This window comes from Eptatretus burgeri, chromosome 18 (assembly GCF_056783735.1).
Source record: "Eptatretus burgeri isolate ZD-2024b chromosome 18, Ebu_testis_v1, whole genome shotgun sequence".
Lineage (NCBI taxonomy): Eukaryota > Metazoa > Chordata > Myxini > Myxiniformes > Myxinidae > Eptatretus > Eptatretus burgeri.
In genome coordinates this window covers 12,754,527-12,778,524 of record NC_140978.1, presented here as the reverse complement: position 1 = coordinate 12,778,524, position 23,998 = coordinate 12,754,527, and the positions used below count along the sequence as shown (strand labels likewise).

General features: G+C 43.2%; 1 protein-coding gene across 1 annotated transcript in view; it reads right to left on the bottom strand.

Moving 5' to 3' along the window:
* Nucleotides 1-915: 915 nt before the first annotated feature.
* LOC147008628 (phosphatidylinositol-3,5-bisphosphate 3-phosphatase MTMR8-like) overlaps nt 916-23,998 on the bottom strand; it is a 53,941-nt gene continuing 30,858 nt past the window's right edge. Inside the window, exons 7-14 of the mRNA XM_085864486.1 lie at nt 23,376-23,508; nt 23,088-23,197; nt 17,041-17,166; nt 12,561-12,610; nt 12,233-12,433; nt 8,203-8,337; nt 6,582-6,693; nt 916-4,109 (exon numbers count right to left, since the gene is read on the bottom strand). Of these exons, the coding sequence (XP_085720612.1) occupies nt 3,942-4,109; nt 6,582-6,693; nt 8,203-8,337; nt 12,233-12,433; nt 12,561-12,610; nt 17,041-17,166; nt 23,088-23,197; nt 23,376-23,508 (1,035 nt within the window). The 3' untranslated portion in view covers nt 916-3,941. The remainder of the gene's footprint in view (nt 4,110-6,581; nt 6,694-8,202; nt 8,338-12,232; nt 12,434-12,560; nt 12,611-17,040; nt 17,167-23,087; nt 23,198-23,375; nt 23,509-23,998) is intronic.

Here is a 23,998-nt window from a genome sequence, read left to right as displayed (position 1 = left end):
TGTGGCGCTGTCGGTACCTGTGTGGGAGGATGAAAGTCTGAGTGTTCAGGTTCTTGGTGCTTCCAGTCTTGCTCTACGGTTGTGAGACTTGGACTCTGATCAGGAATCTCAGACTGAGACTTCATTCCTTTTGTACCAGGTCTCTTCGGAGGATCCTTGATTATCCTCTCCTTGAGAGAGACACAAATGAGATTTGTTACGTGCATCGTCCGTGAGCGTATGGAGCATACAACTGCGGCTGTATGGACATGTGGCTCCTTTTCCTGATGCTGATCCTGCTCACGAGATTCTCTCAGCAAGGGAGCCTTGTGAGTGGAGGAGGCCAATGGGCTGACCACGTGCCTCGTGGTTGCATCTGGTTGATCAGCATCTCAAGGAGATAGGGATGGGCCAGGCATCTGCTTGGGCGATGGCCAGATGGAGGCCCCTGGAGTACCAGCGGAAAGTGGACGCAGTGACGCGCTGCTTCGGCAGATGCTCCCATACCTGACCTGAGCTTACCATGCACACTTACCTCTGAGCTGTCTAGCTTTGGTTCAAATGTCGACCCAACTAGAAACTGTCATCCTGGTGTTTCGCATGCAGGGCGAGGTGTCAATGTGTGTGCTGTCCCTCGGATGAACGTTCAACACAACAGCCTGTCGGCCCACATTACTTGTTGGACATTAAGCATCCCACGGTGTCCTTTTCAAAGAGTAAGCCAGTTACCGCTGGCACCCTGAACAAATTCCTGCCTGCTCTGGAAATAGTGGTCTGGTCTTCTTGGAGGTTTCTTGGTAGCAGGTGACACTGCTTGCTATCTTCGAGTTTGGTTGCTCTCTGGGCAGCAGTTTCTGCACGATTAACAAATTGACCAGGTGCTTCGCATGTTTCCTTTGAATGGCCTTCTTCAGAAATGAAGGACAACCAACACCATTATTCCATATCCAATGTCATTTAATCAATAATAAGCATTTCTTCCTCCTGTCAAAGCACTTACTTCTCCAGAAACAGTATTTTCATTACCATTTCTGAGCATTGTCTAATTTTCACCCACAAAGTGCTTTATCACAACAACAGAGAAGGAAAATCCTATTCTTATTGTTTGTACATAATAGGCTGACAGAATAGTGTTGAGGTAGGTGCACTCACCTCACATCGACTAGCATTTACTTGTAGACGTTACCAATTCCACAGTACCTTTTTGAAGAGTTGTCCATTTTGTGCTGGTACCCTGGCCAATCACTGAATATCTACCTTAATCGAAAAGCCACAACATCAGTGGCACAAATTTAGCCCAAAAAGGAATGTAAAACATGCAGGCAGGTTCTGGAATAAGCTGAATTATTATTATTTCATATGCAGCCTGAGGTTGCTGGTTGCATCATTGCTGAGAGCATAGCTGTGCCACTGATGCAGTTCCCCCTGTTTCCAGGAAGCTGGTACTCATTTTGCTAACCTATGAAGGATGACAGGCTGAGTCAACCCACCTGGTGTTATTTAACAGCACAAACAAGGGCTCAAACTCAAGACCCGGAGATTTTAAGCCAGCCACCTTCTCCATTAAGCCAACACCAGGCTTGCTTGACCGAATGAACTAGGATCACTATCCTTGTGGATTTTAAGGTCAAAATGATTTCTCTTACTACTTGTTTTATTATTTTTAATAGTGGATTCTCTGTTGTCACTGATATTTTATGACCAAAATGCATTGCCAGAGCATTTTGCCAGAGCATTTTGCCATTTTGCCAGAGCAAAATGCATTGCCACCCAGATATTGTTGTGAATTTGGAAACCATTAGCACACAAACAGACAGCAGTTCCAAAGCTTAGTTATTTCGATAAGTGTGTGTGTAGATAGATTCCTCCCTATGTCTACTGGGAATTACATGCGTGCGCTGCGAGTTTCTTTCTAGTTAGTTTTTACATCAGTTCTCCCCACCCCCAACCCCCCCCCCCCCATTCCTTAATTTCTACACATGCGACGCCATTACGCACATGTTCTGGGTTACAGACATAGGCGGAGCTTCCATCGCTCCAGATCGAGACCCTGCCCGGAAAGGCAAGGGCGTGTCATTTGCCCAATCGGGGACAGACGGCGATTTTCCCACGACAGCACCAAACCAATGAGGAATGAGATTACCTCAGACAGCGATTTTCCCACGACAACACCGAGCCAATGAGGAAGGAGATTACCCCAGACAGTGATTTCCCACGAATCCAGACCAATGAGAGGTAAAGTTACAACCGATCCACAACCCAACAGGAGGTATGATAAGAAACGTGAGGGGCCTCTGAATGTGGTCGGGCGGTCGGTCGATATGAGAAGGGTTCGTGCAGGTGATCGTCATTAATGGTGGTTGGTTCGTGTCTGGGCTCGTCGCCATTGCTCCTGTTTCACCCCACGTTGGGCGCCGTATCATCGTTGCCAAGCCTTGAGTCTCAGCTGCTCGCCATCCAAGCTCCCACAGACCATGGGTCCCGCACGTGAAGTCGCAGGCCTGACCACACGAGGCGGCCAGGTACTGACAGGACTCTGGTCCCCAGCTCGCCTTTCCCTTCTGGGCTGAGGGGCTGAATAAAGACCCACGGGGTCCATTTCTTTTTGGGTGTGCGTGTCTGTGTGTGGCCCATCCTTAAGTAGAATTGTTAAGTGCTTTTGCTCACTATACTTTGCCTGTCTGATAGTCGTGATAACTCTGCTCTGTGTCTCCCTCCCTATTATAAATAAACCCTGTGTTAAATGTTCCAGTTCGTTGTCCGTGTTTTCTTTCATTGGCCTACTATGGTTCGGGTTTGAGTTATAGTGAGGCTGATTCTGCCGTAAGTTGTTATTTGGACTGACACGGCTTTGGTAATTCCTGCTCGGTTACGCCGGATCCAAGTCGGTAACAGCGACTCGGTTCGGACAAAGCCGGCCGAGGGTGTGGCTTCCCTGGTAGTTAGATGGCGTGAGTACTTAGGTAAATTGGAATAGACAAGTGGACCCTACCTCATGCCGTCAAAATATTGGTGACCACGGTCCTTTAAGTTCAAGCGACCCGTCGACTCCGGAGTTATCCAGGGTGACGACCTTCAATGCCGGTGTTCGGTGGGAGACGGCCCAACTGCTCCATCTAGCGGTCGTCCTCGCTACTGAACCCCGGCCCACAACAAGATTACATTCATTTTCCAAGTTGCAAGTGCATATATTTCGCAACATTGCAAAGCAAACATGCTTGAAAATGGTGTGCAGCAGATACTCCCTTACGTTAGTGTGCAGTACGTGGCTACTGTTTAGCCTCATTTCTGGGAGCACAGCAATGCTGCTGAGGCCGTACACCAGTAGGTCGGAGCAGGAATTTGTAATTGGGCCACGGTGCTGGCGATAACTCACCTCCTCTTCACTAAAGGCTTCCAGTTTAATGTCCATCTATGGGAAGACGCATATGCATTGATGCATCACCCCTGCCTGTGAAACAGCAGAATGACAGTTCACAGCTGGGCGAAGATTCAAACCTCACTGAGACAACTCAGAGGCGAGTGCTCATACCTCTCTGATATCCTGCCAGCCGAAAGGTGATATAAGCACAAAATTCTCATTAAAAGAAAAAAATTGCAAAGGTGCAGTCTTGTATTCGAACCAAAAACATTCACTGTGTTTTCAAAACAAAACGCTCATGTTGAATGAATAAATACATTATCTACCATATTCTAAAACAACAAGTTAAACATACAGTATATGATCTTCGCCATCATGTCGCATGGATACAAACATATATATATATATATATATATATATATATATATATATATATATATATATATATATATATATATATATATATATATATATATGTATTCCTTACAGAGGGCAATTCATTTTTTCCATTTCCTCCAATAGCAAGCAAAGACACATCAGTAAGAAGGCAACAGATGCCAAAGAATCCAAATCCTCCTGCCGTAGTGTACCATGCTGTGATCTACAGTGCAAGTACTTTTTCATCTGATTCATTGCCATTTGGAGAGCTTTGATTGATGTCCGCGATGCCAGATTCTTGGTCGCTGTTGTAAAGAGAGCAATCGTCATTTTTTGCTGACCTCATGGCACCCTCTGCCGAATGTCTGTCCCTCCCACACTTGTGGAGATGCTGTGGGATGGGCACAAGGACTCCATCAAATTGAGGAATGACTTCTGGAAGTATGGTTTATTTTGTGGACAATATTTATGTTGACATCATTTAAATAGAGACGAGTGATTGTGTCACACACACACACACACACACACACACACACACACACACACACACACACACACACACACACACACACACACACACACACACACACACACACTTTTACTGTGAGTGAACTTATGTAATTCTGACAACTCTTCAATAAAAAGGCCTCAACCTCCGTCTTCCAAAGCTGTAAAATCGTTATTCTCTCCCTCCTCCCACTTGTAAAAGCAAACAGGCATTCCCACGTCGAAACAGCAGAATACGTAAGGCTTTCTGCTCCCCTATCATGCTCTCAACGACTTAACAGAAACCCATCGATCTTAAAAGAAGATAGTCTGAAATAATAGCAAAGCTGCACAACCTCCACAGTAAAAGTGCTGCTTGAGAGAAACGATGATAAAAGGTGAATGCTAAAGAGTTCTAAAAGGTAAATTATAAATGGTTGTAAAAAGTAAATTCAAGAGTTTTAAAGGGTAAAACATAAATTGTGGGTGGAGTCAGGGAAACTGTCCAACCAATGGGTGTAACACACACACACATAGGTCCATATATATTTATATATATATATATATATATATATATATATATATATATATATATGTATAAAAGAATGAAAGTTTATCCAGTGAACAGTCATTGAGTGTTTCATAAATATGCCAGCACTAAGTGGCTGAGATTACAAATCACTTGAATATTTTTACAACTGAAAATAATGTATGTATGACTTACTAATTGGATTAACATTTTGGGTCAGAGTTTTTATTCGCTCTATATGTCCAGTCCTAGCACAGCATTCACTCTACATGGCACTTACAACATTAACAAAACCTAACACAGCTCTGTTGATCACAGGCAGTTAGGAAGTGGTGAGAGGGGGTGAAGTCAGAGGTATGGTTCAGGCTTGAAAATTCATCTTTGTACAACAGGAGAGGAATACAAATATGTGAGCCTTTCATCAGATCTATTAGGATATAAACCAGTCAAGTAGGATATAAACCAGTCAGTGATAGATTTTTCGGCTACCCTAAGAGCTGTTACATTTCACATTAGGAGATTGCAGTGTTCCTGAATAATTGGTGCCACTGATTGCTCCTGTGAATTTTGGTTAAACCTTCTGGCTCCAGGCAGAGCACAATATTTGGACACGAGTATCGTATAAATCCTGTCGAGAGCAGAGCAAACGGATGGAATGGGAGAAGCTGAAAAGTGTGATAAAACGCAGTCAATGTTTTGGTAAAAAGCAGTCAAAGCCTGATGTACTACAATAATATGTAGACAAATCGAGGAAAAAATATATTTTATAACTTAGCGAATCAGAATAAATTTTCTACATCATGCAAGGAACACTATAGTCAACCCACATTATTTCTACAATATGTATGACAGACTTTTTTTTATTACAATTTTGATTCAAACTAAAATGAATTAAACTGATAACTACTAGAAGGAGCCAGCATGCAAAGAGTACTGTACAATTATGAATTACGTCTCGGAATGTTTCTGAGAATGAGTGCGAGGGATGAGAGGGCATATGCCAGATACAATGGTGAACCGAACTGGAAAGTTTACACTGTGACATTTGAATTTCGAGGGGATTGAGAGCAATTCGCATTGTCTGAAAAATAGGAGTATAGCAGTTGCAGATAACTGCGGAACATCGCTCCAGTGCTCAAATCTTTGTTGCCATTTCATGCCACAGTGAACCTCGGCAAATAATTGAAGCTCCCAGAAGAGAGTCGAAAGCATCGAAGATGTAATTCTGGCATTCATTTCATTGAATACGCTCCTGCCGGTTCAGCGCTACATCCTCTCTTTTGTCTTCTAAGCTTCCGATTCTGAGCCTTCGTCTCGAGGTGTTGGATTCCTTGCTGGTTCGCCATTTCTGTAATCCCATCCTTCCCTCTTCTCTTCGGCATTCCTCGAGGTCTCCTTCCATCCAGTATCCATCTCTCCTCCTTTCTGGCTATCCGATCTTCCCTGGGTGATGATCAGGCCAGCATCAAGACTCTTTGTGCTTGGATCCATATTTATAGGGGGTGATTGTGGTCTTGGTAGTCCAGGCAGCAACCACCCTCTCCCAGACAATGTTTCAGGGGACACCATTCCCTTGGATGGACGTCGGCCTATAAAGGCTCATTCGCCCTTTGAATGGTCTTGTTTTGTTTTTTCCCTGCTATCCACACACCCTCCTCACCAGGCAAGCTTTGTGAGGAAGCTGGTTGAATCACTGAATGATCGACCATGAAACAGGAAATACTGAACTATGTGGGATCAGGAGCAGGTATTAACCTGACCTGACAACTTTTCTGGCAGAAGCAAAAAATGACACATTCATCAGGAGCCTTCTCCTCACTTATTCTAAATCACTGGCAAGCAACTCACTTTGTCAAGCAAGGAAATCTCTTTTTCAAGCTCTTGATTCTTTTCTGAGAGCTCCAGTAACACATCTTCAGTTGTCCGCTTGCTCCGAGGCCAATACATCCCTTTCCAAAATCTGAGAACACATGTTGTGTTATTCACAATAACTTGCAATTCCTTTCAAAGCATTACTTCAGAAGGATCTCACAAATATTTTTCAAAAGTGATCCATATTTTGGCCCAAAAAATTCAACAACTAATTTAGCCACTGACTAACCACATAATGCTCTATCACAATGCATGTGCAATATTAAGTAACACACCAAAGGACAGACAGCAAAGGGTGTAATAAATGACACCGAATGGCTCACATTTACACAAAAAACAGGGAAACGATTAAGTGCAAAATAATTTGTTTGAAACAACAAAAGGAAGGAGACAATTAAAATATGGCACTACCGACTGACTGACTGACGGACAACGCAGTACAGGCTGAGAAAGGCAGCACAGCTCGAGGTTAATGAATATTATTTCGGATGTTAAACCATGCTGTCAGAGAAAGCACCAGACATCGAACAAAACCCTATTTTTAGGAAAATTGTTTCTTTTTTTTTGTGAACCTCTGCAAAAAGTCATTTTAGTCACAATGAAGTTCCCGGTTAGATTCATTTATTCCTTTGTGTGCAGCACCTGGCTGCTGATTGAATACTTTATGGGAATGTGGCTGCACCACTGATGCAGTGCCTCCTGTAGATTAGTGCAGCAATTTGAAACTTGGCCAGAGTGTTAGCGACAATCACCTATTCGTGAAAGATATCCTGTGATCTTTAAAGGCCACCGGCTTCCAAAAATTCTGGCAAACATGTCCCCAGCTTAATGTCTCATCAAATCGATGGCACAATTTTTGATACGATTCCCTAACTGCAAAACACTAGTTTAACAGTTGACAATTGTGCTGGAATCTAGCTCAAACTATACAGCTCAACGTTGAGTCCATAACTCCGAGATATTCTTCCAACATCCACTGAATGAGGTTAGAAAAGAAAAATCAGACTAGAACGGCACTCGGTCGAACGCATGCCACCAGGCTAATCAGTTTACATTTTGTATCCCACTTATAGGCCAGATCTGGACCTGAACCAAAAATCTAATCGGCTTGTTCTTGGCACCTATCCAACTCGTACACCAAGGTTTGTCATAACCCATCCATAACATTTTAAAATATCATGCTATATATCGTTTTGGCCCCATTTCTCAATGGTGAAGAATCACATCAAAATTTAAAGAAATCTCGCATCTGGATCCAGATTCGGATCTCCATCAAATTCAAATCAATTCGTCCTTCTCACACCTGTCCACCAGATTTCGTTTGAATCCGTCCTTAACTTTTTTGAGATATCCTACTCACAGACAAACAGACAGACAGACAGACAAGGATGAAAATATAACCTCCGTCCACCTTCAGTAGTGGTGGTAAAAATAAGTTTCTCATTTCTTACAATAAACCTTTTGTAACCATGTCATTCATTGATCGTAAATTAATTTCCTTTTTACCATAAACAGAGGAAAGGCCACCAATAGACAATGGGTACGAGATGTATTGGCAATGTTATTATGGGAATCCAATTTGTATAATATGGAGCACCTGAAGCATTGTGCTGTTGTGCTGGGTAGGAGTACAGTTGGGTTGCAGTTCTGCTTATTGTTGTACAGTGGATTCCGGAATTCAACACGCCGCTCCCACAGATGAGTCCACACCGTGTGTGTCTTCTCTAAAAGCCTGTTGGGTTGAAACGTGCAATGGTCAGAAACTCTGCAAGCATTAACAGTCATGCTGCTAAAACTATGTCCTGTAATCAATTAATGCAATGTGAAATTTAATAATGCCTGCTTCTTCATGTTTGAGACTTCATTCAGTGAAAACAGCTGTCCTGCTATCCCAAAATTACACCAAAATTCAGGTTGAAAGATGATTGGTTGGAAATACCACTGGTGCTTAAACATTTGTGAACAATACATTAAAATTATGAAAATAAAACCGGATTCTCTTTTTATTGGCCAAGTAAAATGAGCTGTATTGAAAGAGAATTCCCTTCGGAAAGTACTGAAAACTTGTGGGACTCCTCAGTTGATAGCAAAACAATTTGAATGAAAGTCATTAACAAGTGCGCAGATTCTTTAGACAGAAAAAATACATTATCCAGGTGATGAGTGAAGATGGGAGACCATAAGAGGACAGTTTGTAATATATAGCAGAATTGAAGACTTCACAAAGGCATTTAAAATGTCCAAGGCAACCAAGTAAAATGCTCCAAACTTGCTTCATGCCAAGTTAAATTCCTGTGTGAGATGAGAAAAAACGTATTTCGTGGAACAGTCAGGTCAAAAACAGTTTTGACAAACCGCACTCGGTAGCTTGCATACCTCTGCCAGGCTGAACAGTTTACGTTTTGTATCGCACTGATAGGTCGGATCTTGATCCGGACCCGAACCAAAATCGAATCGGCTGGTTCCTGTCACCTAACCAACTCATCCACCAAGTTTTGTCATAACTCATCCACGACTTTTTGAGATATCAGGCTATGGATCGGGTTTTTTTTTTTTGCCCCATCTCTCGATGGTGAAGAATCACTTTAAAATTCTCGTATTCTGAATCCGGATCCAGATCTTCACCAAAATCTAATTAATTCGTCATCGTCACACATCCAACCTGTGCACCAAATTTCGTCCAAATCCGTGCGAAACTTTTTGAGATCTCCTGCTCACAGACAGACAGACAAGGGTGAAATCATAACCTCCGTCCACCTCAGGTGGACGTCCACCTTAAATTTCCACAGCTTAAATTGTAAGTTAAGTTGATGATCTTCTAAATGATAGAGATGTATGTTTTGGATGGATTCCATGACTTCAGATTGAACTGATGTGAATGCAATGAGTGATGAGTGCAATGAGTGAATGCAATGAACTAATGTGAATGCAATTACATAATGAATAATTATTGATAGAGAACGATTTGTTCGGCTTTGGTCATTGTTTGTGGGTACATTGAGGATAACACTTAGGGAGGTCATATATTTATTACTTATGAGCTGGGGGTGATAATCCCACAATATTTAGGTATGTAATATACAGACGACCTCTTCCTACATAATCTATTTTCGTGCATTTCACACAGTTCTTGGAAGACCCTTGTTTGCATGCTTAAATGTATACACATACGCATACTGTCCAGCTTGTTATCTTTGGCCTGTGTTATTTGGATTGTTGGATGCCAATGTAGAGCATACCACACCCCTTTAGGTTCCAGTTTGAGCCAGAACTTGCCTCATTATCCCATTTAATCAACTTGTCTATTTCTTCAGAATGTTCTTGTCAAAATGAGCTTCACCCACTTTTTTTTCGATAGAGATCAACTAATAATTGTCCAAGACATTTGTAATACCCTCACTCAAGATTTTCTTATTGTCTTCTTTAGTATGCAGCACAAGGCTGCTGGGTGGCATCTGACTGGGAGCACAGCTGTGCCACTGATGCAATGCCCTCTGCTGGTTAAGGCAGGAATTTGGAATTTGTTCATGGTGCCGGCAATAGCTCACCAACTCTTTGCGAAGGACACCATGGGATCTTTAACGTCCACCAACTAATGCCAGCAGACGGAACGCCCGCTTAACGTCCACCAACTAATGCCAGCTGACAGGACGCCTGCTAATGTCCACCAACTAATGCCAGCTGACAGGACGCCTGCTAATGTCCACCAACTAATGCCAGCTGACAGGACGCCTGCTAATGTCCACCAACTAATGCCAGTAGCCCGCTTAACGTCCATCCGAGGGACGGCAAACACATTGCTGAATCACCCTGCCTGAGAAACACCGGGATTATAGTTCATAGCTTCGTCAGAATTAGTACATTGTACTGGAAAGGACATGGAAACTGCAGTTGTGAATTTAGAGAAATTTTAGATTTTTTTATTTTAGATTTAGATTTTTATTTTAGAGTTTTAGAATTTTAGATTTAGAGAAAGTTGTGGATTTAGAGAAAGCTTATGATAGGGTGCCAAGAGAGGAGTTGTGGCATTGTATGAGGAAGTCGGGAGTGGTGGAGAAGTATGTGAGAATTGTGCAGGATATGTACGAGGACAGTGTGACAGCGGTTTTGCTGATAGTATGGAAAAGCTGATAAGAAAATAAAAAATCATATATTTGCTGATAGGATGGAAAAGCTCAAAATATATTACCTTAAGGTCTCCCTCTCCTGTACATGATTTCCCAGAAAGTTTCCAAACTGACAGGAGTACACCAGCTCATGCAAGTACAAAAGGAAGTGCTCATTGTACTGGAAGGAACATGGAAACTGCAGTTGTGGATTTAGAGAAATTTTAGATTTTTTTATTTTAGATTTAGATTTTTATTTTAGAGTTTTAGAATTTTAGATTTAGAGAAAGTTGTGGATTTAGAGAAAGCTTATGATAGGGTGCCAAGAAAGGAGTTGTGGCATTGTATGAGGAAGTTGGGAGTGGTGGAGAAGTATGTGAGGATTGTGCAGGATATGTACGAGGACAGTGTGACAGCGGTGAGGTGTGCAGTAGGAATGACGGACCGGTTTAAAGTTAAAGTGGGATGCACTAAGGATCGACTCTGAGTCCTTTCCTGTTTGCAATGGTGATGGATAGGTTGACGGACGAGATCAGACTCGAGTCCCCATGGACTATGATGTTCGCGGATGACATCATGATCTGTAGGGAGAGTAGGGAGCAGGCTCAGGCGAGCCTTGAGAGGTGGAGGTACGCACTGGAGAGAAGGGGAATGTTAGTCAGTAGGAGTAAGACGGAGTACATGTACGTAAATGAGAGGGAGGGTGGTGGTATGGTGCGGTTGCAAGGAGTTGAGGTGGGGAAGGTGGATGGGTTTAAATACTTGGGATCAACTGTCCAAAGTAACGGAGAGTGTGGGAGAGAAGTGAAAAAGAGAGTGCAGGCAGGATGGAGTGGGTGGAGAAGAGTTGCAGGAGTGATTTGTGACAGAAGGGTAGCTGCAAGAGTGAAGGGGAAAGTATATAAGACGGTAGTGAGGCCAGCTGTGTTGTATGGTTTGGAGGCGGTGGCGCTAACAAAAAGACAGGAAGCTTCGCTGGAGGTGGCAGAGTTAAAGATGCTGCGATTCTCGTTGGGAGTGACAAGGATGGACAGGATAAGGAATGAGTATATTAGAGGGACTGCCCAGGTAGGACGGTTTGGAGACAAAGTGAGAGAGGCGAGAATGAGATTGTTTGGACATGTGCACAGGAGGGAAGCAGAGTATATCTGGAGAAGGATGCTGAAGATGGAGCCGCCAGGCAGGAGGAGAAGGGGAAGGCCAAAGAAGAGGTTCATGGATGCGGTGAGGGCAGACATGTGGGTGGTTGAAGTTTCAATGGAAGATGTAGAGGATAGAACGAAATGGAGACGGTTGATCCGCTGTGGCGACCCTTAACGGGAGCAGCCGAAAGAAGAAGAAGAAGAAGAAGAAGAAGAAGAAGAAGAAGAAGAAGAAGAAGAAGAAGAAGAAGCTTCGTCAGGATTAGAGCCCAGACTGGACAGCTTAGAGCGAGCATGCGTACTTCTCTACATCTCGGCCATTCTGCCATCCCATTATCATACTTTTGCTGATAGGATGAAAAAGCTCAAAATATATTACCTTAAGGTCTCCCTCTCCTGTACATGATTTCCCAGAAAGTTTCCAAACTGACAGGAGTACACCAGCTCATGCAAGTACAAAAGGAAGTGCTCATTGTACTGGAAGGAACATGGAAACTGCAGTTGTAATTGCCAAATGCACTCAAGAAACTGTGTGAAGACGGGAGACACCTCCCTTGGATCTCCCTCCAGAAAGCCGCATCTACATGACAGCAAGAGCAGTAAAGTGGCAAGGTGAGAAACACAATAGACAAAGGATATATGGCAATAATACTCAATAAGATACGTATAATGGACTTATTGGGATCACATTTTGACCAAGCACTCACCTGTGTGAAAACTTGTGTCCAAAGGAGAGCCATTCTTTCTCGACAAGCACCTGTGCAAACAGGTGAATACATTGTAATGATTGAAGCCCACATTTCGAATACAAATATGATTGATGACCAACTAAGCCACCAACTAATGTAACCAATGTAAAAAAAAAACTAATGTAAAAACCAACTAATGTAAAAAAATCAAAAAAAATTTCAGGGATGAAATCCTTCCCCTTCTCCAATGGCTTGATTTCCAATCATCAATTTGGTTTCAGACCAGGTCACTCTACCCTGGATATTCTGCTTCTGCTGTCCCAACAATGATGGAGGTGCTCAATGCCCGACATGAAATCAGAGCCATATCCCAAGACATATCGCGTGTTTTTGACACGGTCTGGCACCCTGCCCTACTCACCAAACTCTCTTCCTATGGTATCCAAGGCCATCTCCACTCATGGCTCACAGACTTCCTCTCATGTCGCAGGCAACGTGTGGCCCTTAATGGGAATTCTCTCATCCCCTCTTCCTGCCCAGGCTGAAGTTCCTCAAGGTAGCGTTCTGGGCCCTGTTCTTTTTCTGGTCTTCATCAATGATCTCTCCAACTCCCTGAAAAATCCTCTTTATCTCTTTGCTGGTGACTCCACCCTCTGTCGTACCATTTGTCATCCCTCAGACCAACATGCCACCGCTTCTTTGCTCTCTGCAGATCTGGATAAAATCACAAACTGGTCAAACACATGGAACATGTCATTCAATCCAGACAAATCTCACACTCTCACTGTGTCTCTCCGAAAGGACCGTTTAGAAAACCACCCCACCTACTTTCTCAACAATACTCTTGAAGAAGTCCTCTCATTCAAGATTCTAGGTCTCACTATCTGCCATGATCTTTCCTGGGAAAGCCACATTTCCAACATGGCCTCCAAAGCCAGTCGCTGATTGGGAATCCTCCGTCGTGCAAAGTCCTTCCTCTGCCCACCTGAGCTCCTGACCACGCACAAAGCTTTCGTCCACAGCCTGATGGAGTACTGCTCTCCCCTCTGGGCTGGTGCTCCTGCCTCTCACCTTTCTCAGCTTCATGCAGTGGAAACCAAGGCATTTCAGATCATTGATATCTTCCGCGATGAGGCTGAGTCTTTGGGCTTCTCACTCTCTCACCACAGGCAGGTCGGTGGTCTTTCTGTCTTCTTCCGTCTCCTCTCTGGTCTCACTCCCCATGCTTTGTCTGCGATATATCCCCACCATATTTCCGCAGAGCGCCCAAGGTCAGCCAACAACCCCCTTCTGGTATAACAACCAAAATCACGAATCACTGCTCACCTTCACTCTTTCATTCCTCTTTTTTCCCCGCCTTTGGAATAAACTCCCATACTCTCTTCAATCCCATTCTTCCCTCCAGGCCTTCAGAACAGCTGTTCACCACCACCTCTTATCATCCCCCATCCAAATCATCGATCTTTTCTACCCCCGTTAATCCACCCCAAGCCCACCTCCTTCAAATCCCCTGCTTTCCTTCCTGAAAGTCCCTGTAATGTCCATCTTGTATACTCAGTGTTCCCCGCCCCATCTCTCTCCCTTCCACAGATCTCCGAATGTCTCTGTTCCCCATTGTTTTGTTCTTCCCTCTTCCGCCCCTCTTGTCTCATGCCCCCCCCTTTTTTTTGCTGTGCGTTGTGTGTTAGCTCTCAAACTAGCCTCGACAATGTATACAAAAAAAAGCCAAGTACCAGCTTGAACATGCAGGAGTTGAAATTGTGCAAATATATAAAAAGTCGATTGAACATCGTTGCAAAAATAAACCTCCAGTTGTTGATCACTTTAAGGTGATTCAAACAATTGTCCACTGCAACTATCTTGTCCATACCCTTTGTTATCTTAAACATCTACATCAGATCCCCTTGTATTTGCCTCCTAGCTAATTTAGCATCTAAAATTTAGAGTCTATGTCCTCTTTTTTTGCCTCTTCTTTGTCTTTATCCCAATTAATCAACTCGTCTGTTTCTTCAGAATCGAGCCAGTAGTGTTCATTCAGAAGGAATACACGGTTAGCTGGCGGTGTAAGTAATTAATTGTCTCACGAGCGGTGTAAGCATACGAACCGTGCTTTCCCATTGTCTCAGGTCATTCACCTGCATTTGATTTTTCATGTATTGCTTTTCATTTTTATTTATTTATTTATTTGTATTTCCATTTACAGATTCTTTCTGACGGTTCTGTGATTTAGATTCAAACCCAGGTTAGACAGCTTCGAGGTGAGTCTGCATACCTCTCGGCCACCCAATCATCCCCATTTTCTTTCTAAACAGTGATCTTTACAAAAAATTTCAGCACTTAGTTAATGCAATGTTCTACAATGGAAACCACTGCTTGTGGCCACTTTACTATTGGTGAAGATCGTTGGTCTAACTATCTGTGAATGTTGCCAGGGGCAACATTATTATTACAATGCTGAACTTAACAGTTAATGCTAACGTTTGAATCTGGTGGCTTAAGTTCTGATTGCAATCCGTAGAGCCCATTTAAAATTGGAACACCAGTTTTAAAGACACTCTGCATGCCATGGAAGTGTTTACGAAATCATAACTATGTGCTGTGCAATGCATGTCTGAAAGTGATGTTTTGCACTGGAGCGGCTCACACATTCCTCGCACACAATTAAGATGTATATTCTAGCTCAAAAGTAATTAGGGGCCCATTCAAAGGACATGGGGGAAATTATCAGAACCATCTACATTCATTTTCAGATGCTGTTAGCAAACCTAAGGATGCTTCACAGGCTTATGGGAAAAAGATTGGACATTCATTCAGTTAAAACTATTATTAATTTGTTTGATATCAGTAAATTCATACATGCGATGTCAAAACAAATGCAGCATGCATTTTTGATTATTTTCACATTAAGTGACCACTTATATAGAAAAAGTTTATATCAGTAATTTTTGGTAATAATTTGAGGAAATTTTTGAGTTTGTGATTTGGTATTATTCATGTGATTTGAAAAGATACCAAAATGTAACGGATTCTGCAAAAACAGTGACTGAAGAGGGCAAACCATGCATGGACAAACGTGAAATGTGTGAACAAGCAAACTCCATGCTAGCAGGGTGTGGTGCTTCGAAACAAGTAAGGGCCTTCATTCATAATCTTTACGTAATAGTGCTCTCTTTTTGGGCTGGCAATCCTGCTTCACACCTTGCTCTTCATGATGGTGTGGAAAGCAAGGCCCTCAAAATCATTGGGATCTTCATTGACAAGGCAGAATGTCTAGATCTGTTACATTCACATCACAGACAGGTTGGTACCCTGTTTGTATTATACCACCTCATTTTTGGTCTTGCACCCTCTGCCCTTTTCTTGGCACATGGTCTGCCAGTAACCCTCTTCTTGTTAAACTCCAAAAATCCAGGGTCACTGCACACCTCCACTCATTTGTTCCTCTTTTCTCTCGCATGTGGAACCAACTTCCCCAGTCTGCTGTCCCATTCTTCCCTCCAAGGCTTCAAGGCAACTGTTCACCACAACCTCAGGTCACTCCCCGCCCCATCCATACTCGTAATCTCTTGCACCCAAAATGACCCCATTCCCAAGTACTTCCCTTTTCCAGGTTATTTTGATTCCCCCCCCCCCCTCTCTCTAATCTCTTTTCGTTTGTCAGTTTGTTCCTTTCTTGTTTCATGACCACTTTTCCCTTCCTCTTCTTGCTGTGTTTCAGCTTGTGTGAAGCTTCTTGTTGTTGTTTTGTATGCAGCCTGTGGCTGCTGGTTGCATCCTTTCTGGAAGTGCAGCTGTGCCACTGATGCAATGCCCCTGTTACCAGGAAACTGGTACCCATTTTGCCGACCTCAGAAGGATGACAGGCTGAGTCAACCCACCTGGTGTTGTTTCAACAGTACAACAGGGGCTCAACCTAAAGACCCAAATATCTCAAAGTAACCACCTTAACCATAAAGCCAACACCAGGCTTTGTGCAGCTTATTCACCCCATGTGTCCTTCTCCCCCTCCCTTGATATCACTCTCACTTATACTCTGCTGTTTCCATTTTGTTGCATTCCATTCTGCTCTCATTTTGTTCCATTCCATTCTCTAAATGTAACAATTGTCACAGAAAAAGATCTGAAGGATTTTAAAATTTCAAACATTCTAAAAACATAGGCTGGGACCTCCATACGGTAAGTATGCAGGAGGGCTACAGTGGCTAGAAAGAACCTTTGACAAAGTAAAATAAATAAGAAAAATTTAAAAAGTGAAATAAGTATATTTTTAAAAAGTAAAATAAGTAATTTTTTAACAGTTAAATAAGTAAAAAAATTTTAAAGTTAAATAAATAAGTACATTTTAAAATAAAGCACAAGTTGGTTTTCATTTTTGTCATAAAATAACAAACAAAAACTGCAATAGAAGGAAAGTGTAAAATGAAGGACAATTATTTTAAAAGTTCACACATTTATTTTAAAGATGACATTAGGTACACTGTGAGAAGAGCTTACTTACCATGAAACCCAGCATGGTGCGGTAGTGTGGGTCCAGCATGAGGCTCGCCAAGGCACAGGCTTGTGTAGTTCGGTCCCAGCCATCTGAACAGTGTACCAACACACTAATGCCTTCATCACTCACCGCCTGTCACAACAAAAACCTCCTTATTATTTTCTCTGCAACCATAATTTTCCACTTCAGGAGGTGACTTGGATTGTTGCAGAAAAATAACTCACAGGAGAAGAAAATATCGAATAAACACAGTTTTACTATTAAAACAAATAATTACTGTGAAGTCATAATCTCTCTCTCTATCGAGTGCAGCCTGTGGCTGCTGGTTGCATCATTGGTTGGGACGCGGCTTTTGCCGCTGATGCAGTGTCCCCCTTCCCCGTACACTGGTGCTCATTTTGCCGACCTCGGAAGGATGACAAGCTGAGTCAACCTCCTGGTGTGTATTAATTCAGCAGCCAACAGGGCTTGAACTCAGGACCCTAGGATCCCAAGCCGCCACCCTAACCACGAAGCCAACACCAGGCCACATGAAAACTCAGGACCCTAGGATCCCAAGCCGCCACCCTAACCACGAAGCCAACACCAGGCCACATGAAAACCCAGGATCCTAGGATCCCAAGCCGCCACCCTAACCACTAAGCCAACACCAGGCCATATGAAGTCATAATAATTAGGAGGTGAAGCAGGGAAAGAAGTAACCCTTTATAGTAATAACTATAGTCGTCTACCTGGAACATGTCTTTTAGTGAAAGAGTCATTTCCTCACTTTATTCCTTCATAATGACCAGAAGGCACATCCACATTTATTTACTACACAGTCTCTGGAGCTCCTAAGCCATTATATCTCCAAGCTCATCTCCATAGCCAGTCACTGCCTCAGAATTCTTGGTAGGGCCAAGTCCTTCCTCTGCCATCCTGAGCTAAAAACGGTCATCAAAGCCTGTCATGAAATATAGCTCCCCATTGTGGACTGGTGCTACTGCTTCCTCAGTTGACCCCCTTGAGGCCCTCAAATCTTAAGCCCTCAGCGTCATTGGAACCTCACGCCAGGAAGCTCATTATCAGGGTCTGCTTCTTTTTCATTGTAAGCTGGTGACCTTGCAGATTTTTTTTAACAGCTCGATTCTGGTCTTACTCGTGTCCTCTCACCTCTCCACCTGGCCCTTGTGAAAATGAGGTTCAACGCTTTCTGCCAGAAACAATTTCCTTGATATATATATATACTCCCAGCTAAATGACCGAAGGCTTCCTGAGGTTGGATTCATTTTCCATGATGAGAATGCAAGCTGCTTGATACCAGCTGTCTCACCATTGGAGTCAATGTGCCAGGGTCGAGAGGATGGATTGGATAGCTGACGAGATGGGATAAACCTTTCTTTGCATGAGAGAGAGAGAGCAGGCTTTTGTGAAAGCATAACCTCGGTGTAGTCAATAATTGATACAAAGGAGATTTAAGACGAGTCTTTTTTGTGAGAGGGTAGATTGCAGTCCTTGACAGGTGACCTGTCAGTGAAGTGCTGAGGCAGTTCTCTAACAACAGCAAGAGGAACTTGTTGCAATCATTTTTTTGAACTTAATGACTTGTCCCCATCAAACAAATCTTTTAAGTCTTCCAGCTCACAGACATGTTCATTTTTGAATGTTGACCACGCCATGTCCTCAAATATTCCGATTCGTATGTCATGCATGTTACATAAGAAATGGGTGTAAATGCATCAAATTACTTGGTTTTAAAAAGAGTGTCACGATCATTTTACAGTATAAGAACTCATGTTTATCAACAATATTTGTACTGGTACTTTTTGCAACTAATCAGGAAGGTTGCTTTTAAAAAGTTGTTTATATACACTTAGTTATGATGTGAAAAAAACTGATGGTCACACCATCAAAATCACCGGGACACAGTACTACCTGAGAGCCCGATTCAGGTACAGTAAAAATACTTTCCTACCTCCCATGGTAAAGGGGTTGAAGACAGAAGTTTGTATATTCAGGTATCAAGGCTCCGACATGTAAAAGCAGTGTTGCAGAGGGTAAAGGTTCAACAAACATAAATTGGGGCAAAGGGAAAACAGGAGCACAAAAACATGTTGTTACGTTTGGGGGAGGGGGGCATAATATATCACCTTCGAACAGATAGGAATGTATAGAGTAGCATGGTACATGTACAAGTAGTTAGCCAATCTCGATGTAAGAAGTAGGGACCTGCTCATCGTCCGTGACCATCCTCTCCCCCCCCCCCACCCTAACCACTAGAGCCGAGTCCCCCCCGTTTTGTCCATTTCCTGTCTGTGATTGAGTCTCGAGTGAGGCACCTCAGTTTCTTTAGATCTCTTTTATTCTCATTGTATATAATTATTTATTAATTGCATTTCTTCCCTTCCTTCCCAACCTGCTATGGTATTCCTTTTGTCATGTTAATCTTCCCCTGGTTGTTTGTGGTTAGGGGAATAAACCCGTTCGTTTTAAAAGAGCTAAATTTCTCGTGTTTCTCTTCACGACCCGCACTTGCATTGTCCGCGATAATTTGGAACATCACGTGCATTGTCCGCCATAATTTGGAACATAACAGGAGTTAAAACCATTCAGTGCATCATGGGGTTTTAACCTCCCGCCGCGACGACCTCAATGTTAGCTGGGCCATTGACGCTGCAACATTAATGTACCAAAGTATGAGAAGAGAAGTTGCAGGTAAAAGGGGAACTTGGTTGCAGTGACTATCATAAAGCTTTGAGTTGTAAATGGAAGAGAACATGGGGTGGTGGTAAAGAGTAGATTTAAACACCTGAAGAGAAGAGCATGAAACAACAGACTGTAATGGGAGATCTGCCAAGTCCATGATGAGGCCAAATGCAATGAGTGAGGGTAGAGATGCAAAGATTGTTCAAGCAGCGCACTTATTTTTCTTCTTTGCAGCAACTGTTGCCTGATATGACTGTAATGCACATGAAAGATGAGAATATTTCTGCCTTCATCAATTAACATAACTTGAGAAAATGTAAAGGAGGTGAACGACATCAGTAAACTCCAATGTCCTCGGAAGTAAGGTTGTGGCAGACTGCCAGAGCCAATGTCTCCATTTTCCTGTCATATTCTGAGCCAGCAACTCCCAGTATGATTGTGTCTCAAACTAATCTGAGGGTAAATGTAAGAGACTGAGTAATGATACATTACAATGGTGAGAAATTTCCTGGAGAAATGTTGTGTTGCTGGTGAAGAACCCATCACTATCTCTACCCACTTTACCCAGTCGCACCCAACTGTCCCTGGACTCTGTATCCTTTTCTCCTGACAAGGTGGAGAGCTTGCTTTCAAACCTCGAGTCAGATTCTGCAACCGGTCCAGACGGCATCAGCCCACGTGTCCTCAAAGCCTGCTCTTCTGCTCTTGCTCACCCACTCTCTGTTCTATTCACCCTCTCATTTTCCCAAGGTCATCTGCCATCTGCTTGGAAATCTGCTAACATTACTGCCCTGCATAAAAAAGGTGCAAAAACAGATCCCTATAACTACAGACCAATCAGCCTTCTCCCAATCATCAGCAAGGTGATGGAATCCATCATCGCCTCAGATATGAAATCCTTCCTCTTCTCCAATGGCTTGATTTCCAATCATCAATTTGGTTTCAGACCAGGTCACTCAACCCTGGATATGCTGCTTCTGCTCTCCCATCAATGGATGGAGGTCCTCAATGCCAGACAGGAAATCCGAGCCGTATCCCTGGACATATCACGTGCTTTTGACACAGTCTGGCACCCTGCACTACTCACCAAACTCTCTTCCCATGGTATTCAAGGCCATCTCCACTCATGGCTCGCAGACTTCCTCTCCTGTCGCAGTCAACGTGTGGCCCTAAATGGAGTTCTTTCATCCCCTCTTCCTGTGCAGGCTGGAGTTCCTCAAGGTAGCGTTCTGGGCCCTGTTCTTTTTCTGGTTTTCATCAATGATCTCTCGGACTCTCTGGAAAATCCTCTATTTCTCTTTGCCGACGACTCCACCCTCTGCCGTACCATCTGTCATCCCTCAGACCGGCAAGCAGCAGCTTCTTCGCTCACTGCAGATCTGGATAAAATCACAAACTGGTCCAACACGTGGAACATGTCTTTCAATCCAGACAAATCTCACACTCTCACTATGTCTCTTCGAAAGGACCGTTTACAAAACCCCCCATCCACTTTCTCAACAATCCTCTGGAAGAAGTCTTTTCTTTCAAGCTTCTAGGTCTCACTATCTGCCATGACCTTTCCTGGGAAAGTCACATTTCCAACCTCGCCTCAAAAGCCAGTCGCCGACTGGGAATCCTCCGTCGTGCTAAGTCCTTCCTTGGCCCTCTTGAGCTCCTGACCACTTACAAAGCTTTTGTCCGTAGCCTGATGGAGTACTGCTCTCCCCTCTGGGCTGGTGCTCCTGCCTCCCACCTTTCTCGGCTTCACGCTGTCGAAACCAGGGCATTTAAGATCATCGGCATCTCCCGCAATGAAGCTGAGTCTTTGGGCCTCTCACTCAATCACCGCAGGTTGGTCGGTGGTCTTTCTGTCTTCTACCGACTCCTCTCCAGCCTTGCCCCCCTGCTCTCTCTGCGATTTGTCCCCACCACATTTCCACAGGGCGCTCAAGGTCCGCCAACAACCCCCTTCTGGTAAAACTACCAAAATCACGAATCACTGCTCATCTCCACTCTTTCATTCCTCTTTTTTCCCGCCTTTGGAATAAACTTCCTCACTCTATTCTTTCCCATTCTTCCCTCCAGGCTTTCAAAACAGCTGTTCACCACCACCTCTTATCTTCCCCCATCCAAATCCTCGATCTTTTCTACCCCCGATAATCCACCCAAGCCCACTTCCTTCATTTCTCCTACTTTCCTCCCTGAAAGTCCCTGAAATGTCCATCTTCTCTTCGCCATGTTCCCCGTCCCATCCCCATCCCTCTCCCTTCCACAGTTCACCTAATGTGTCTGTTCCCCACTGTTTTGTCCCTTCCACTCCCGCCCCTCTTGTCTCATGCCTCCTTGCTGTGAGTTGTGTGTTAGCTCTCATACGAGCCTCGACCAAGGTATACAAAAAAAAAAAAATAAAAAAAAAAAAAAGGGTTTACTTTTTTGTTCATCACTGTGCTTTGTGGACCAGGAGTCAATTGCAAGTTTGGCCGACAGGTGTGCACTATTCTCTAAAGGCTGCAAATACAGTGCACCCTTTAAGTTAGTGCAGAGATTTTGGATTTGGTGACAGTGCTGGTGATGTCCAAGAACAAGGGAGAGTGCAATCAAGTCATCATCTCTGAAGACAGATCGTTACAGCCGATGCCACCGGCTACAAGGCAGAACATGTCCTCTTGAAGCCAGAGCCACACAACTTGGATTTGGTCATTATCAATTGAGCACTGGTATTTTACTTAATTGGTGCCATGTAACACATGTGATATGTCTGGTGTTGGCTTAATGGTTGGGGTGGTTGGTTTGGGATCTGAGGATCCTGAGTTCAAATCTCACTTGGCTGTTTAATTAATACCAGGTGTGGTTAACTCTGCCTGTCATCCTTCCAAGGTTGGCAAAATGAGTGCCAGCATGCTGGTATCCTGTGTTGGAATGGTGACCCATCCAGGATTGTGCCCAATAGCCAAGGAGTCTGCTTAGGCAGCACCAATGCTCTGCACAGAGTATGGTCCCAATGGATGGATGTAACACATGTGATGTGGAAATGTAGGAATCCTGGTGGGAATATACAAACGGAGCATCTGAGTACAACTCCAATGGCTATAATGGAGCAATTCAGCATGGGTTGCTACGTTTGCCTCCTGACTCATGAAATTTAAAAGGCAATGTCATTTCCTGTTTATCTTGTAGCGTTAACATTGTAAAGAAACAGTCATCATGATATAATTATTGTTGACAATTTTATTGGAAGCATTATAATTTCATGTCATTCGGAATATAGATAAGAAAAATAGTTCCAACTCTGGTGTTATTTGTCATTCGAGAAAAAAAACATCAATTTATCTTGCCAAGCCTCCTGACCTTCCCTCCCTGTATGCGCTGACGGATAAAGCACCCACCTTTGCAATGTAGGTAGCTGCCTGCATGATGGCTTGTATGTGGCGAAGCCAGCCTGACACTGCGAGACCAGATATGAACTCACGCACCGTTAGTGCCTTCCCCTGACAAACTGAGACAGCATATGAGGGGACAGATTTTTCATATCCTTACTTAAATATTTAGGATATTATAAGGCAACACTCAAAAGTATGGGAACCATCAGACAATATGGCAATATTGGCACAAACATGAAAAAGTGCTATAAAGTCATAAGATGGATAGAGCGCAGTCATGTGCTTTAGACCTACCTTCCAGTAACTTGGTTAGGCTGTTACGCATGACGTGAATATTCTCGATGCCGAGGAAGCGGAAACGAATGTTTGCATAGTTCTCTTCATTCTCATATCCTTTCCCCGCTGCTCGATTAGCAATGGCATTTAGCTGCAAAGCAAAGCAAAAAAAAAAACAAAGGGACATCAAATCAATTAAAATATACAGTGGTGAGAAAAAGTTTATGAACCCTTGAGAATTTTCTGCATTTCTGCATATATTTGACCTAAAATGTGCTCCGACCTTCATCTAAGTCTCTAAGTCCTAATATTAGATAAAGAGAACTCGATTAAACAAATAGTACACAAAAAAATCTACTTTTTCATTTATTAATTGAGCAAAATGATCTAACATTCAATTTCTTTGTCAGGAAAAGTATGTGAAGCTCTTGGTTAATCAGCTCAATTCAGAGGGTAATTATAGTCAGGTGTTTCACTCAATGGGATGATAATCAGGAGTGGGCTTGGGTGGTCCTGCCTTATATGAAAAACAAACTTTGTTCCTCACCATCAGAGTTTGTTCTTCACCACATAGGTTAGTGGAAGCATGTCATGCCCCGATCAAAAAAAAATTCTGAGGACCTCAGAAAAAGAGTTGTTGA